The 18,095-nt window shown below is 44.0% G+C and overlaps 1 protein-coding gene across 1 annotated transcript in view; it reads left to right on the top strand.

Moving 5' to 3' along the window:
• Nucleotides 1-12,146, top strand: part of LOC106906007 (transcription factor COE3-like) — a 41,279-nt gene extending 29,133 nt beyond the window's left edge. Inside the window, exons 12-16 of the mRNA XM_088016560.1 lie at nt 3,809-3,874; nt 4,070-4,232; nt 4,429-4,620; nt 9,403-9,573; nt 11,239-12,146. Of these exons, the coding sequence (XP_087872686.1) occupies nt 3,809-3,874; nt 4,070-4,232; nt 4,429-4,620; nt 9,403-9,573; nt 11,239-11,270 (624 nt within the window). The 3' untranslated portion in view covers nt 11,271-12,146. The remainder of the gene's footprint in view (nt 1-3,808; nt 3,875-4,069; nt 4,233-4,428; nt 4,621-9,402; nt 9,574-11,238) is intronic.
• The last annotated feature ends 5,949 nt before the right edge of the window (nt 12,147-18,095 follow it).

The raw sequence follows: 18,095 nt of genomic DNA, 5'->3' as shown, positions 1-18,095 counted from the left end.
TATATTCTTTCACTCTGTCAAAGTAAGATACATCCTAAATCTTCTGCTTTTGTTTTGAAAGTTTCCTAAAGACACGATGTGAGGAAGAAGAGGGAGAAAGCTATAAAGAGAGACGGATTCACTGCAGGATGAATCTCACCGGATTTTGGACTCGTCGGCTGAAAAACATACATATATATATATATATATTTATATAATTCAGTATTAATCATTATTTATTTGTGCCATTATTGATCTTTATTTATTAGTGTTTGTATAGTTATATAAAATATGTATTGATATTACTAAATAATTTATTAAATAAATTATGAACGGCTGTGTGCTTTGTAATATGCTCTTCATTCATCGATACCAGAATATTCCATTCCTATTTTATTGTTATAGCCACTAAGCATATTTAAATATGATGAACTATGTATTAAAAACATACTTAAAAAATACAATTCTTTATAAATGTAGCTTTGATAGATGTTTGAATATGGTTTCCAGTAACAAAAAAGTGTGTTATGATCTATTAAATCCGCTGATACGTCATTGTGCTGCTAAACACATAACGCTGAGTGGAGTGGTGGACCGCTCCAAGATGGCCGCCCTAAATCTCGTCAGCGACAATAGGCGAGAGCGGTCCATGAGGGTCTATTCTTATATTATGTCTATGTGCTAGTCCACAATGTGTTTACTACTGTAGCTTGTGTTTGTGAGACGGTCACGCACGTGGTAGCTGCGCTGTGACGTCAAATGGACATTAGCCAATGAAACGCGGCCCCTGTGGTAAGGTCCACTGTTGTTTCTGTGTGGCTCCATGCGCCCCGCCGGGAGAACCTGGGATGAAGGAGATTGAGCCAAAAGAGTTTCTTTCTTAAGAAATATTATAACCTAGAATCTTCTTCAACACAACACTCACTGCAACACACACTCACACACACACACACACACACACACACACTGCAACACACACACTGTCAGACTCAGAGTGGCTCTAAAGCTGATCCACTTCAGTTTAATGAGCTGCTGAGAGCAAACACACATCTGACCTGCTCTGTTGCTCTGTGTGTGTGTGTGTAGCTGTGTGTGTGTAATCAGGCAGCGAGAGAACAATGCTTCATTTAGTCTTTATCTTAATTAAACACTCTCCCAGTTAATCTGCTGCTTTTCATTACAAACTCCTTCAGGAGGCTTTTCAATTAACCCCATCCATCCATCCATCATCCATCCATCCATCCATCCATCATCCATCCATCCCTCCATCCATCCATCCCTGCATCCATCCATCATCCATTCATCCATCCATCCCTCCATCCATCTTTCTCTCTTCTGAATTAATTTTTCTTTCCTCTCACACTGTGCTCTTCGTATTTGTCCATCCTTGATCTCTCTCTCCTTCTCCTTCTCTCTCTCTCTCTCTCTCTCCCTCTCTTGTTCTCTCTCTCTCTCTCTCTCCCTCTCTTGTTCTCTCTCTCTCTCTGTCCCCACATGTTTCTTCTAGTTTTCTTCCATCCTCATCTATCTCTTGTTCCACTGATTGTTGGGACAACAAAGAAATGTTGCAGAGCTGATTTAAAGCTAGTTTAACTCAGTCTGATGGACATGTGTAGCCACAGTGTGTTGCAGTGTGTGTATGTTGCAGTGTGTGTGTGTTGCATTGTGTGTGTGTCGCAGTGTGTGTGTAGCAGTGTGTGTTGCATTGTGTGTGTAGCAGTGTGTGTATTGCAGTGTGTGTTGCAGTGTCTGTAGCAGTGTGTGTATGTTGCTGTGTGTGTGTGTTGCATTGTGTGTGTAGCAGTGTGTGTGTTGCAGTGTGTGTGTATGTTGCAGTGTGTATGTTGCAGTGTGTGTTGCAGTGTGTGTGTTACAGTGTGTGTGTGTGTAGCAGTGTGTGTGTTGCAGTGTGTGTGTGTTGCATTGTGTGTGTAGCAGTGTGTGTGTTGCAGTGTGTGTATGTTGCAGTGTGTATGTTGCAGTGTGTGTTACAGTGTGTGTGTGTGTAGCAGTGTGTGTTGCATTGTGTGTAGCAGTGTGTGTGTGTTGCAGTGTGTGTGTAGCAGTGTGTGTTGCATTGTGTGTAGCAGTGTGTATGTTGCAGTGTGTGTAGCAGTGTGTGTGTGTTGCAGTGTGTGTGTAGCAGTGTGTGTTGCATTGTGTGTAGCAGTGTGTATGTTGCAGTGTCTGAGCAGTGTGTATGTTGTAGTGTGTGTAGCAGTGTGTGTGTTGCAGTGTGTGTGTAGCAGTGTGTGTTGCATTGTGTGTAGCAGTGTGTATGTTGCAGTGTCTGAGCAGTGTGTATGTTGTAGTGTGTGTAGCAGTGTGTGTGTTGCAGTGTGTGTGTAGCAGTGTGTGTTGCAGTGTGTGTGTAGCAGTGTGTATGTTGCAGTGTGTGTTACAGTGTGTGTGCTGCAGTGTCTGTAGCAGTGTGTATGTTGCAGTGTGTGTGTGTTGCAGTGTGTATGTGTGTAGCATTGTGTGTGTTGCAGTGTGTGTGTGTTGCAGTGTGTGTGTGTGTGTAGCAGTGTGTGTAGCAGTGTGTGTGTGTAGCAGTGTGTGTATGTGTAGCAGTGTGTGTGTGTGTTACAGTGTGTGTGTGTTGCAGTGTGTGTGTTGCAGTGTGTGTTGCAGTGTGTATGTGTGTAGCATTGTGTGTGTTGCAGTGTGTGTGTGTTGAGGTGTGTGTTGCAGTGTGTGTGTGTGTGTGTATAGCATTGTGTGTGTGTAGCAGTGTGTGTGTGTAGCAGTGTGTGTGTGTGTAGCAGTGTGTGTGTAGCAGTGTGTGTGTGTGTAGCAGTGTTTGTGTAGCAGTGTGTGTTGCAGTGTGTAGCAGTGTGTATGTTGTAGTGTGTGTAGCAGTGTGTGTGTGTTACAGTGTGTGTGTTGCAGTGTGTGTATGTGTAGCAGTGTGTGTGTAGCAGTGTGTGTGTGTAGCAGTGTTTGTGTAGCAGTGTGTGTTGCAGTGTGTGTATGTTGCTGTGTGTGTGTGTTGCAGTGTGTATGTTGCTGTGTGTGTGTGTTGCAGTGTGTGTGTAGCAGTGTGTGTGTTGCAGTGTGTGTATGTTGCTGTGTGTGTGTGTGTTGCAGTGTGTGTGTAGCAGTGTGTGTATGTTGCTGTGTGTGTGTGTTGCAGTGTGTATGTTGCTGTGTGTGTGTGTAGCAGTGTGTGTGTTGCAGTGTGTGTGTTGCAGTGCGTGTGTAGCAGTGTGTGTGTAGCAGTGTGTGTATGTTGCTGTGTGTGTGTGTGTTGCAGTGTGTGTGTAGCAGTGTGTGTGTAGCAGTGTGTGTGTGTTGCAGTGCGTGTGTAGCAGTGTGTGTGTAGCAGTGTGTGTATGTTGCTGTGTGTGTGTGTGTAGCAGTGTGTGTGTAGCAGTGTGTGTGGATCAGTGTGTGTAGCAGTGTGTGTATGTTGCTGTGTGTGTGTGTGTTGCAGTGTGTGTGTAGCAGTGTGTGTGTAGCAGTGTGTGTGTAGCAGTGTGTGTGTTGCAGTGCGTGTGTAGCAGTGTGTGTGTTGCAGTGCGTGTGTAGCAGTGTGTGTGTAGCAGTGTGTGTGTAGCAGTGTGTGTGTTGCAGTGCGTGTGTAGCAGTGTGTGTGTTGCAGTGCGTGTGTAGCAGTGTGTGTGTTATAACCCCTGGGGTTCAGTGATCAGTGTAAACATGATAATAAACCTTCAGGTCGAGTCGCTCGTTAAGCTCGTTAAGCATCTGCAGGAGTCATGTGACCTGGAAGCTGCTGGTGAAGCAATGAAGACTCTGATCTTCATCAGGCTCTGCTTCCCTCTGAGCAGCTGAAGCTGACCTTTGACCCTAATATCATCCACTACAGGAAGTGCTGCTGAAGCGAGCCGCTGACCTGGTGGAGGCGCTCTACGGCATGCCGCACAACAATCAGGTGAGCCGCACCTGACCGAAACCAGGAGGAACCCAGGCAGATCAGAACCGGAGGCACAGCCTTCTCCGGACAGCAGAGGAAGTCCCGCCCTCTGACGGCCGGCAGAGGTTTCCATTCAGAGGAACTGAGAGCAGACGGGCCGGCTCCAGTCGGGTTCCCGTTTCGGCTGATGTTCAGTGTGCGCTGTCTGTACAGGAGATCATCCTGAAGCGAGCGGCGGACATCGCCGAGGCTCTCTACAGCGTTCCCAGGAACCACAACCAGATCCCGTCTCTAGCGAACTCCACCTCCCACGGCATGATGGGAGTCAACTCCTTTGGCGGCCAGCTGGCTGTCAACGTCTCCGAGACGGGTCAAGGTACGAGCCGACTGTCTGCCGCTCAACACAAGGGGCGCCGTCCATGTGAGAACCGGTTCTGATCCCGAGGACAGGAACCTAGAACCCTGGAGTCCTGGTGGTTGTTTGGTTCCTGGTGGTTCTTCAGCTTGCTATGCCGGATTACCGTTTCCTCATCAAATTCTCTTGTTTAATCTATAACATTTTCTTCTTCCAGTGGGCTACAACCGGAACACCAGCAGCGTGTCGCCGCGGGGATACGTCCCAAGCTCCACCCCCCAGCAGAGTAACTATGGCAACACCGTCAGCAGCAGCATGAACGGCTACGGAAACACCAGCATGCCGAACCTCGGAGTGGCGACGTCTCCGGGTTTCCTGAACGGATCGTCAGCCAACTCGCCCTATGGAAGTAAGTACCCAGGGACCAGCGACGTGCGGTGAGGTTCACTGCTGGTGAGGTTCTGACTTATAACTTAGACACCACACATGTTATTGGACGTACAGAACAAACAACGCTGGAGGGCAAAAAGACTAATCATTTACATGTCATCTATAGCCGCGTTAACTCAGTGAAACTTAGAAATGTAGGTATTGATTTCGTGCTATGATCCACAGCAAAGGGAAAGAGGTATTTTCCACGCTGCATGCAGACTCGTTGCCATAGCAACTGACAACAATACCACTTCATGGTTTAGGATTTAACACCAAAAATCATTCAAGAAATTTGCGCACAGAAAAAATGTAGACTTTCATGTTGACGTCTGAAGAGAGGAGAAAATAATTCGCTGTACTTATTTACTGTGTGGCTAGCTCCATGGCTAGCTCCATGGCTAGCTCCATGGCTCCATGGCTAGCTCCATGGCTAGCTGACTGTGTCTTACTCTGCAGTTGTGGAGTCACAATATCTGGGATCATGAGCGCCCCCTGCCAAGAGGCAGGAGAACTGCCTGCCTCCCCTGGAGTCTGTTTTCTGCCGTTTCTAATCGCTCCTCCACACACAAAACACGATACACACACAGTTGGTGACAAAAAACACTGTACATTATATACATAAGCTAATTTACGGAAAATCAGTCCATATGTTAAATGTTGAGGCTCAGCTTCCTGCTGCCTCACTGGCTTCGCTTCTGAGCATTTGAATGGGAAAATGCGAAAATTCAGCGATTTTGAAGAAAAACTAATCAGAATTAGTTAAGCTAAGTAAAAAATAGATACTTTATAGTTCAAACCACAGGGTGGAAATAGCAATATAAATGGTTTTATTATTATATATTATTTTTCCATGACCGCACGTCACTGCCAGGGACTAATACTACCGTAGTACTGTAGTAGTGTAGTACCGTAGTACCGTAGTAGTGTAGTACCTTAGTACCGTAGTACTGTAGTAGTGTAGTACCGTAGTACCGTAGTAGTGTAGTACCTTAGTACCGTAGTAGTGTAGTACCGTAGTACCGTAGTACTGAGGTACCTTAGTACCGTAGTACCGTAGTACTGTAGTACCGTAGTACCTTAGTACCGTAGTAGTGTAGTACCGTAGTACCGTAGTAGTGTAGTACCGTAGTACCGTAGTACCTTAGTACGTAGTAGTGTAGTACCGTAGTACCTTAGTACGTAGTAGTGTAGTACCGTAGTACCTTAGTACCGTAGTAGTGTAGTACCTTAGTACCGTAGTAGTGTAGTACCTTAGTACCGTAGTACCTTAGTACCGTAGTACCGTAGTAGTGTAGTACCGTAGTACCGTAGTACCGTAGTACCTTAGTACGTAGTAGTGTAGTACCGTAGTACCGTAGTAGTGTAGTACCGTAGTACCGTAGTACCTTAGTACGTAGTAGTGTAGTACCGTAGTACTGTAGTACTGTAGTACCGTAGTACCTTAGTACCGTAGTAGTGTAGTACCGTAGTACTGTAGTACCGTAGTACCTTAGTACCGTAGTAGTGTACTACCGTAGTACCTTAGTACCGTAGTACCGTAGTAGTGTAGTACCGTAGTACCGAAGTACCTTAGTACCGTAGTACCGTAGTACTGTAGTACCGTAGTACCGAAGTACCTTAGTACCGTAGTACCGTAGTACCGTAGTACTGTAGTACCGTAGTACTGTAGTACCTTAGTACTGTAGTACTGTAGTAGTGTAGTACCGTAGTAGTGTAGTACCTTAGTACCGTAGTACCGTAGTAGTGTAGTACCGTAGTAGTGTAGTACCGTAGTAGTGTAGTACCGTAGTACTGTAGTACCGTAGTACCGAGGTACCTTAGTACCGTAGTACCTTAGTACCGTAGTACCGTAGTAGTGTAGTACCGTAGTACCGTAGTACCTTAGTACGTAGTAGTGTAGTACCGTAGTACTGTAGTACCGTAGTACCTTAGTACCGTAGTAGTGTAGTACCGTAGTACTGTAGTACCGTAGTACCTTAGTACCGTAGTAGTGTAGTACCGTAGTACCTTAGTACCGTAGTACCTTAGTACCCTAGTACTGTAGTACCGTAGTACCGTAGTACCTTAGTACCGTAGTACCTTAGTACCGTAGTACCGTAGTAGTGTAGTACCGTAGTACCGTAGTACCTTAGTACGTAGTAGTGTAGTACCGTAGTACTGTAGTACCGTAGTACCTTAGTACCGTAGTAGTGTAGTACCGTAGTACCTTAGTACCGTAGTAGTGTAGTACCGTAGTACTGTAGTACCGTAGTACCTTAGTACCGTAGTAGTGTAGTACCGTAGTACCGAAGTACCTTAGTACCGTAGTACTGTAGTACCGTAGTACCGAAGTACCTTAGTACCGTAGTACCGTAGTACTGTAGTACCGTAGTACCGTAGTACCGAAGTACCGTAGTACCGTAGTACTGTAGTACCGTAGTACTGTAGTACCTTAGTACTGTAGTACTGTAGTAGTGTAGTACCGTAGTAGTGTAGTACCTTAGTACCGTAGTACCGTAGTAGTGTAGTACCGTAGTAGTGTAGTACCGTAGTACTGTAGTACCGTAGTACCGAGGTACCTTAGTACCGTAGTACCTTAGTACCGTAGTACCGTAGTACCGTAGTAGTGTAGTACCTTAGTACGTAGTAGTGTAGTATCTTAGTACCGTAGTACCTTAGTACCATAGTACCGTAGTAGTGTAGTACCGTAGTACCTTAGTACCGTAGTACCTTAGTAACGTAGTAGTGTAGTACCGTAGTACCTTAGTACCGTAGTACCTTAGTACCGTAGTACCGTAGTACCTTACTACCGTAGTACCTTAGTACCGTAGTACCTTAGTACCGTAGTACCTTAGTACCGTAGTACCGTAGTAGTGTAGTACCGTAGTACCGTAGTACCTTAGTACGTAGTAGTGTAGTACCGTAGTACCTTAGTACCGTAGTACCTTAGTACCGTAGTACTGTAGTACCGTAGCACCTTAGTACCGTAGTACCTTAGTACCATAGTACCTTAGTAGTGTAGTACCGTAGTACCTTAGTACCGTAGTACCTTAGTACCGTAGTACCGTAGTAGTGTAGTACCGTAGTACCGTAGTACCTTAGTACGTAGTAGTGTAGTACCGTAGTACCTTAGTACCGTAGTACCTTAGTACCGTAGTAGTGTAGTACCGTAGCACCTTAGTACCGTAGTACCTTAGTACCATAGTACCTTAGTAGTGTAGTACCGTAGTACCTTAGTACCGTAGTACCTTAGTACCGTAGTACCTTAGTACCGTAGTACCGTAGTAGTGTAGTACCGTAGTACCTTAGTACCGTAGTACCTTAGTACCGTAGTACCTTAGTACCGTAGTACCTTAGTACATAGTACCTTAGTACCGTAGTACCGTAGTACCTTAGTACCGTAGTAGTGTAGTACCGTAGTACCTTAGTACCTTAGTACTGTAGTACCTTAGTACCGTAGTACCTTAGTACCGTAGTACCGTAGTAGTGTAGTACCGTAGTACCGTAGTACCTTAGTACTGTAGTACCTTAGTACCGTAGTACCTTAGTACCGTAGTACCGTAGTAGTGTAGTACCGTAGTACCGTAGTACCTTAGTACTGTAGTACCTTAGTAGTGTAGTATCTTAGTACCGTAGTACCTTAGTACCATAGTACCGTAGTAGTGTAGTACCGTAGTACCTTAGTACCGTAGTACCTTAGTACCGTAGTAGTGTAGTATCTTAGTACCGTAGTACCTTAGTACCATAGTACCGTAGTAGTGTAGTACCGTAGTACCTTAGTACCGTAGTACCTTAGTAACGTAGTAGTGTAGTACCGTAGTACCGTAGTACCTTAGTACCGTAGTACCGTAGTACCTTAGTACCGTAGTAACGTAGTACCTTAGTACCTTAGTACCGTAGTACCTTAGTACCGTAGTACCGTAGTACCTTAGTACCGTAGTACCTTAGTACCGTAGTACCGTAGTACCTTAGTACCGTAGTACCGTAGTAGTGTAGTACCTTAGTACCATAGTACCGTAGTACCGTAGTAGTGTAGTACCGTAGTAGTGTAGTACCGTAGTACCTTAGTACCGTAGTACCGTAGTATCTTAGTACCGTAGTACCGTAGTACCTTAGTACCGTAGTACCTTAGTACCATAGTACCTTAGTACCGTAGTACCTTAGTACCGTAGTACCTTAGTACCGTAGTACCGTAGTAGTGTAGTACCGTAGTACCGTAGTACCTTAGTACCGTAGTACCGTAGTAGTGTAGTACCGTAGTAGTGTAGTACCGTAGTACCTTAGTACCGTAGTACCTTAGTACCGTAGTACCGTAGTAGTGTAGTACCGTAGTACCTTAGTACCGTAGTACCTTAGTACCTTAGTACCGTAGTACCGTAGTAGTGTAGTACCGTAGTACCTTAGTACCGTAGTACCGTAGTAGTGTAGTACCGTAGTACCGTAGTAGTGTAGTACCGTAGTAGTGTAGTACCGTAGTACCTTAGTACCGTAGTACCTTAGTACCGTAGTACCGTAGTAGTGTAGTACCGTAGTACCTTAGTACCGTAGTACCTTAGTACCTTAGTACCGTAGTACCGTAGTACTGTAGTAGTGATACTACTGCAGCTTCCGGTAAAACGTTTTTCCAGAGGTTCTGATGACAGAAGGGGTCGGAGGTCAGCCGGCTCGGGGTTTCTCCTCTTCAGTTGCTCGTCTCCCAGCTGAACATGTCTGCCTCCAGTAAGCCTCAGCTCAGGAGTCTCTGTGTGAACTGGTTAAACTGGTGTTTGTTGTCTTCCAGTTGTCCCGTCCAGTCCCAGTATGGCCGTGTCCAACTGCAACTCGTCTCACGGAGTCTTTTCCTTCTCGGCCGCCGTCAAACAGAAGAGCGCCTTCGCTCCGGTGGTGCGGCCTTCAGCTTCGCCTCCGCCTCCACCCAACTGCTCAGGCGGGAACGCCAGCGGACTGCAAGGTGAAGCCCCGCCCCTTTGCTCCCACGCCGACCCACGTCTCCAACCTCTGTAAAACTGTATCTGATGTCTTTGCATTGAGTCAAACACCGTGCCAGACCATTTTCACCAGTTCGGTCCTGAACTGGTTTATTTGAAACCAGTAAACCCATCTGAACCAGTTAATTCCTCCGAACCAATCAGGTCATTTGTCAACCAATCGCAGCGCTTCGTTTTTAGCCCAGGGTTCGGCTCCATCAGGACGGCTTTGCCGCCATGTTTGTAGTTTTCTGGTCCTGTCCAATCAAACGTCTGCGGTTTCCTCTGTAAACAGAGTCCTGTTAGAGCTGCATGAGAGAGACGGGCTGCCATGTTTTATTCAGTCAGAGTCACAGATACACCGTCTGAACACACACACACACACACTCACACACCGAACCGGCTCAGTGTTCAGTGTGTGATGGCAGTATTTTTGACAGAGAGGTTTGTCCATCCTCAAATATTCATGCAGCGCGCGTGTGTGTGTGTGTGTGTGTGTGTGTGTGTGTGTGTGTGTGTGTGTGTGTGTGTGTATTTTTTTGTAATACCTTGTGGTGAGGACCATTTTCCTGACACATACTGTGTTGTGGGGACCACTGCTCCTTGTGGGACTGAGGCCTGGTCCCACAAGGGGAAACGCTGTTTTTGGGTCAGGGTGAGGACTAAGGTGTGAATTGAGTTTTGGTTGGTTAGGGTTAGGATGTAGAAATGAATGGAAGTCAATGGAAAGTCCCCACAAAGATAGCCACACAAACCTGTGTGTGTGTTAGTGTGTGTGTGTCCACTTGCAGTGTTACTTCTGAATGAAGCCGGTTTGAACAGTGATAAAAGCTGCAGTAGAAGCAGACATTTGTTACTAATATTTATTGTCACCGTAATTATTAAAAATAATAATCATTATTATAATTATTATTATTATTTTCTATGAGATATTACCTTAATTTAGTTTTTTTATATATTTCTCGTACTTTATGTTTGTGTGAACCAACACACGGTTACACCTGAATTTCTCCACTGTGGAACATTAAAGCAGATTTCTATTCTATTCTGCTGTTATTATTATTCTCACTATAATTAGTTGCGTAAAGCAGCAGGGGATGCAGTGGAGCTGCAGGACGAACATGGTGCTGGGAGGCGGGGCTAACACAATGACATTATGAAAAATTTAAAAATAAACAAACTTACGGAAAAAACAACACAAGAAGCCAAAGCGAAACACAAACCAGAAATCCTGGGAAACGATCACAGGAGTAGACGAGAGGATCCGGCAAGGAGTGACTGAGAATGAGAAGCTTAAATACTGGAGAGGGTGAATGCTGAACAACAGACCTGGGCTATGAGCTACCTGACTACAGGTGGAGGAGGGGAGCGTGGTACAGGGGAACAAGAAATAAATCTAACACTAAAGAAACATAATGAAACTAGAGTAACAAAGAATAATTATAAACATAACTAGAAATGCTTAGACTGACTTTAAAGGAAAACTGGAACAAGACAGAGCTAACCAAAAGAAGAGCACAAAATAATAATGAAACTAGAAGCAAATCAAACTACCAAAACATCCCAGAATCTGAACAGATAATGAACAATAAATGTTTTTATTTTATAACGTTTCTTCTCATGAGACGTTTCTTCTTGTGTTTCTGCAGCCATGTCTGGACTCGTCGTTCCTCCGATGTAGATCTTTCCTCACCGCCCTCCTCACCCTCAGCCTCAAGCAGCAATCACCTCAGAGGGGGGGGGCCAGTGGTCCCTGGAGGCGGAGCATCAGGCAGCTGCTGACCAATCAAAGAGCTGATCCTGTTCTGATTGGACAAAGACCATGAAAAAGACTTTTAGTGCAGCATTTTTCTGCAGGGGCTTCAACCTTCTGTTCTGCTCTGATGTCTAGTCTGTTAATGTACACCTGTGATGTCACAACTGGGATGTGACATCACTTCCTGTACCTGGGTGGGCTTGGTAATTATTTTTTTAAATGACAGATTAAAGGTAAAGCCCGCTGGGTTTATCTGATATTAGCAGGTGTTAGCTGTGCGATGCTGAAAGTGGGCGGAGCTAATATTCAGAGACCTCATCTGGACTCAGCGGGTCCATCCTGGTTCTGATCATCTTATTTAAAACCTTTCATTTCTATTTAAACAGAGTTGTTAAAGCACAGTTCTAAAAAAGCCCTCTGATAGAGTTAACTCTGCCCAATGCCTGCTTTCTGATGGCTACACTGTAAAAACTAACCCTGCATATTATCCTGAATAGCCACTGCAGTCCCGCCCCTTTCACACTGGGTTCTGTGATTTTTGCTGAGTACTCCTTTGTGACTGCTGTGGTTGATGACACGCCCCTCCGACACCATGGCAACCTGTTTTTGTATCATATCAAGATCTAGATATTTATATCAAATTGTTTTTAGTATCGATGGATGTTTGTCATGTCGTCGTGTTGTTGCCACACCAACAGCCCTGGTTTTATATCACGTGTTTATAGAGCTGCACCTGTTTGTTTTTAATGTGAACCATGTTGTAATTTCTCCACAGTGAATAAAGTCAGCAGGTCGCTCTGACAGACTGTTTCTTTCCTTCCCTGAAGGGATCAGTCTAATCCCTGGAGAACAAGGCAGACGGATGTTCTGTCCAGGTCAGCTTACAGTCTGTGCATATTGTTATTTGGGAAGGAGTGAAAATGTTACAGGAAAAACTGGATGCACACAACTCTGACCACATGACCGCCGTCGGCCATCTTTACCATCCTGACAAGAACCAGCGCAGGCCCGGCGCCACACTCCACCCACGTTACAGACAGGAAGTCCTGGTCTCTCCTCGTTTCTCCTTCCTGTCCTTCAAATGCGAGTTCATGTTGAAGGTCAAAGGTCATCGTGGGTCTCACATTCTCCACATCCACCCTTCGCTCAGCCCATTTTGGGTCTCGTTTCTGCCCTTACGGAAAGTCCGTGTCCGGACGGACTGTGGTGAAGTGCATTACCCATGATTCATTGCTGCATGTGACGTTTTGAGTTGAAAGACAAACTTATGGCAACGTTTTACTTTCATGTTTCCTGTTTTTAAATTCAAATTATTATATAACAAGGCACACATTAGTAATAAAAAGTTTGATATAAGCTGAGCATAAAAAAATAAGAAATAAAAAATAGAAGTTAACATTTAATCACTCTCTTAAATAAAACTATTTCACTTTAAAAATGGAGGTGATTTTTAGAAAGCAGTATTTGTGAATAAAACTTAACCAGAGGATTAAACTGTTAGATCAGATTTTATTAGGTTAAAACTTAAATATAAAGTAGATTTCTTGTGCAACATCCACTTCTGAAAAGCTTTCTGAAAACATTCAAGAAGTTGCAACAGAAAAAAGGTTTATTGCCTCAAAATCTCAGTCATAAAACTGAGAAATCTCAGTCACAATAAATTTTCAATAATTGGAATTTCTTCTGCAGAAAGTCATTATAGAAGAAACTTCATACATAATTATAAAATTGCCATCTTATATTTTTTGTGGCAGTGGAATTGATAATATAATGATAATTGTATCATCATAATTTATAAACAAAACTTTTCTTCTCAGACTAGAGGAGAAGAAAACTGATGTCGGAGCTCTGATGAATTTATTGTAACATTTTTGGTTCATAAAGTCACAACATTCATAGCTTTTTTTTAAAAAGGACATTTTAGTTTCATTAGTCTTATTATTTTTCAAATGTTGCATCAGGCATTTTTTCTATTTCTTTATACCGTATGTTTGTCCTTAACTTGATCTTTGTTATTAGCTCCACTTCATACCAAACTAACCTTTAGCTGCATAAAAGAGATGTTTTTTTAGTAACAGCTGAATATGTAGTCACATCTCTAATTAGTCAAATGTTATTGAATATTTTAATGTGTATTTTGGTGCCATTTTGGAAATGTGGCAATGTTCACAGAACAAAAAATGACCCAAAAACATCCGTTTTCAAAAGTAAAGTATTGAAATAATGTTTTTCACTGAACATGTGTGAATACATCAAAGGAGGTCAGTTCTCATGTGGTCCAGATGCAAATAAAGTGCTGCAATCGCCCTTTATTGAATTTCACACATCACAAACTTGGTTTTAAATATTCTGCTATTAGAGCAGAACAATCCAGTCCAGGTGTTGGAGTTTTTTAACTAGAGTAGCTTAAAGACACTGGAGCTGGTCAAAGATTAGGTGGAATCGCTCTTTAGCCATTTCCCGAATCGGAAGCCGCAATTGAAGACCAACGTCAGCTTCGTGTCTCTGAGGACAATGTCCTCATGGGACGTCTCTGTAGGAAACACTCTGTGTCTCTCGTTTGGACTCCACCATCACTACTGGCCTTTTCACCCAAAACAAAGAAAAATGCCCAATTTTTCAAACATTTCGCAGGATCTCAATAAAGTAAGTCAGGATTGTTGTTTTTTTCTCTTCTTGTCCCCTTAGCTTATTCTAGCATACGCATTACGTACTGTGACTATTAATTTATTTATGTAATGTTTAATATTGGAAAAACAAAATTATTAGAAAAAGTGTTTCTTCTGTCTGAGTTTATTTTTTATTTATTCGCTGCGAAAGCCTATTGGAATCAGGATTTCTTATTCTTATTTTTCCGCCACTTTACGCAGCTGCTTCGGGCCTTTAACATATTCAAAAACTCACCAAACTTGACCCAAAATTGTCCCCAGGAAAATTTTCGTATTCCAGTGGAATCACAAGTGGGCGTGGCCAAACTGCTCTACAGCGCCCCCTACCATGAGATGGGGAAACCGTAGGTCGTAGAGATCTGAAAGTCGGTACATAGGTAGATCCCCCCGAATCAAGAAAATAAGTATCTTGGAGCGGTGAACTTGGCGTACTCGCCAAAACAAACGAAACACTTTCACATAAAAAGGTCAATTGGCACCAAACTTGGCATGAGGGATCCTGGTTGGATGGCTGACGATCCTATGTCGTCATCGTCTGACCTCACTTAAGTCCCGCCCCCTCAGAACAGGACGTGACTTTCTTTAAAAGTTACTTGGAAAGCACAATCTCTGGCTCTGTTGACCTAATCAAGGTGATCTTGTGTGGGATGACTGATAACAAGTTGGTCTCACTTGCTTTAAAGCGCCAAGAGTTTTCAGTGGAGGGCGTGGCCGCAGCGGCGTGGCGAAGTCACAGGTCACGCTGCCGCCATATGTTCCACATGTTTCGACTGAAATCCACCAAACTCACTGAGATCGATCCTTGTCCAGCCCCCGACAGGAATCCAGTGCAATATTTGGTGGGCGTGGCCTATTTCCTCCACAGCACCCCCTAGAATATTTTTAAAAATCAGCCATGCTTTCACCAACAATCATGAAACTCAGTACACTTGTCCATCTTGATGTAAAAAAAAGTCTCTTGGAGCCATGGTTTCAACCCAACAGGAAGTCGGCCATTTTGGATTAAAGCTGCCATTTTGTCTATTTTATTGATGTCATATCTGAGCGAATTCGTCCTACAGCTTTTGAGATCCAGGCTTCAAACTCGGTCAGCACAATCTTGAATCATTGAAGTTCAAAAGTTATCAAAGGAATTTTCCTATGTCAAAGCATGTGGGCGTGGCCAAGCCTCAAACCTGACCATTGGCCATGATTCATCAATGTGGAAAAACTTCCCCATATGGTCCCAGCTGCATCAAACTTCATTTGTTTCATCACAGACCAGAGCTCATCACATTCCCATGGTCAATTGGTGGCATCACTTTAGCCCCGCCCCCGGAGAAGAAAATGAGACCAGTTAGGGGTGTTTAGCCCCTCCTGGACGTCAGCTTTCAGTGATCAATCGTTAACCATGAGACATAAGGTGCAGGAATTAGTTCTGATATGTTATTTAGTTGTGGTTTTCTTTCGTGAGCGGTTCTCACAGGTTGTCAACACCAGAATAAATCTTGTTTTATGTTTTACATCGTGCGTGAATCCCTGAGGGCTCTACAGAAGTTTTTACAAAGTTAAGATGCAGAATTTGCACATAGCCTTATATTTTATCTGTTTGGTGACATCATAATAAAATACTAAATAAGTAGCATTTTTATCAAATACTTTTACACTTTCAGCTTTTGTGCAGGTGGAGTTAAGGTTCCTACTGACATCCTTCTCCTTTGAAATGAATAAAATCCTCTTATTTCTGCTGAGCTCACAGCGAGGAACAGAAATGATTGGTCACAACAGAAAGAGGAGAGATGGCAGGCAGGAGGACGAAGATGATGAAGATGCTGCTGCTGATGAAGATGATGATGACGAAGATGCTGCCGGAGGTCCCCAGGTCAGAGTTGAGTTTCTGTGTGGTTCTGCAGTCGGTTCCAGAGTTTACTGGATCATGGATGTTTCATCTCTTTCCTTCCAGATTCTTTATTTCCGTCACATTTTGATTTTTCATTTTTAGAAACTCCAGGGATCGGAGGCATTTTGCTAATCTGAGCAGAAAAGCGTTTTCTGGTGACTCATGCAACCTTACATGTCATTTTCTTTATTTTCTATCAATAAACAACATGGTAATTTCATTTTACAATTTATAAAGATATTAAATTAAAAGCCTGTTTAGTCCGGGTCAGAACCGGCCATGAGGACTCATCAGCTCCACAGGTTTATTTCTGCATTTAGCCACCACAGCGCCCCCTGCTGGGCCTGCTGCAGCTGATGGATGTCATGTGATCGATCAGCTTCCAGCTCAGCTCATTATTAAAACACAGACCTGAAATGAATGTCAGTTCACACAAAGGCACAAACAGGAAGTTATTAAGATGAGTCACGATAACAAGAACAGCTCATTACAGCTTCCTGTCGGATTCACCTGAACCTGAGGAAGACAAGTGATGAAGAGCTGCTCTGACCCAAAAACAGCCGAGAGTGGAAGCTACAGGAACCAGAACCAGAGCCAGAACTGGTCCACAGAATTTCCATGTGCCTTCTTCTGCAGACCGCAGAGCTGGAAGGGAACAGATCGGGTTCTCTGTTGGAACTACAGCATCGAGATATAATACACCACTGACCCCTGATCTAGAGCTGTGTTTCTAGATGTGCCCTGATGAGCCGCACCGTTTGAGGACAGGAAGTGGTGGTTGCCATGGCAGTAGGTTTTAAATCAGGTAAAGCAGAAAGTCTCTCAGATTGTTTTCAGTTAGTTTCACTAAAAGTTTCTGATTGGTTCTGACCCGGTTCTGCTCTCATCAGGTGGAGTTCAATGAGCCCACAGGGGGCGCTGCGCTGCCAGACTGATGCTCTCCATTACCGCTGATCAATAGATCAGCTATTGATCGAGCCTGTATTGATCACTCTGTGCATGTGTGTGTGAGATAGAGACAGTCAGCGTGTCACACTGTCCCGTCCAGCTCGTTAGCACACCTGTTCCCCCCTTAGGGATTTTAATTGGATCGTTGAGAGTCACCTGACCTGTCTTAACGAGCAGAGACAAACTGACAGGTTCTTCAGGTGAAAACAAAGTTTCTCTCTGGAGATCAGCAGCTAACTGTTGCTGCTGCTGCTGTACGGGGGAATATTTCTGCCATATTTCAAGAGCACACTTCTTCTCAAAACTTGTAATGCTAATGCTTGAACTCCAAACTTATGCTCTCTCAAATATTCAATCTTTCTCAAACCTTTCTCCTTGCGCTCGTCTCTCTGCTTGAAACAGAAAAGTACCGTCACTTGGCAACCTCTCAGCCAATACAATGCAAGTGTTACACTGGGTGAGTTTGTTTCCTTCTAGATCAGTGTTTCTCCACCCTGGTCCTCAGCCCCCCTGCTCTGCATGTTTTAGATGTGTCTCTATTCCAGAACAGCTGATTCAAATGATTGCATGACCACCAAGTACTGCAGAAGCCTGTTAATCACCCAGAGATACAAGTCAGGTGGCAGAAGGGAAACACTTAAAACATGCAGGGCAGGAGGCTGAGGACCAGGTTGAGAAACACTGTTCTAGTAGGAGAAGGACGTCCCTGCAGCAAACAGGAAGGGGCGGGACTGACCGCTGTCAGTCTCATACCTTATTTGGAAATGGGACCATTGCACTCCGGAAGTGAAGGGGGCGCTATTTCCTATACTATCTGTGGTCTCCTGTTTTTATTTTCTGTTGAAATCTGTGATATATCTTCACCTTTAGGAAGGAATTGTACTCTCAGCATGTATTTGAACTTGTCTCTCTTATTTACTTCAGCGCAGCTCACAGATTTTAGCCAATGGGCTCTTTGGACGTACGGCGTTGACGTCACATCTCCAGGAGCCAATGCAGCTCACTTGTTTCCGCTTTGAGTTACCATGACAGCTAGAAAAGACTAAGTCGTATTTCAGACGCAAAAAAAGCAATACTATGAACGTTGTTGTCTTCCTAATATAATGGGCTTTTAAGCTTTCATTCATTTCCAAACAATCCTGAATTAAGAAGATGGTGGCTTGTAAATATTCGTCGCTACCAGTTAAAGCTAAACGCCACACAGCAAAGTTTGCAGCCTTCACTTCACTCTGGACTTCACTTCTGTATTCAGCC

Source organism: Poecilia mexicana, unplaced genomic scaffold, assembly GCF_051168715.1.
Source record: "Poecilia mexicana isolate PSO_F unplaced genomic scaffold, ASM5116871v1 scaffold_19, whole genome shotgun sequence".
Lineage (NCBI taxonomy): Eukaryota > Metazoa > Chordata > Actinopteri > Cyprinodontiformes > Poeciliidae > Poecilia > Poecilia mexicana.
The sequence above is the reverse complement of the archived record's forward strand: the minus strand, read 5'-3'. Positions and strand labels throughout refer to the sequence as shown.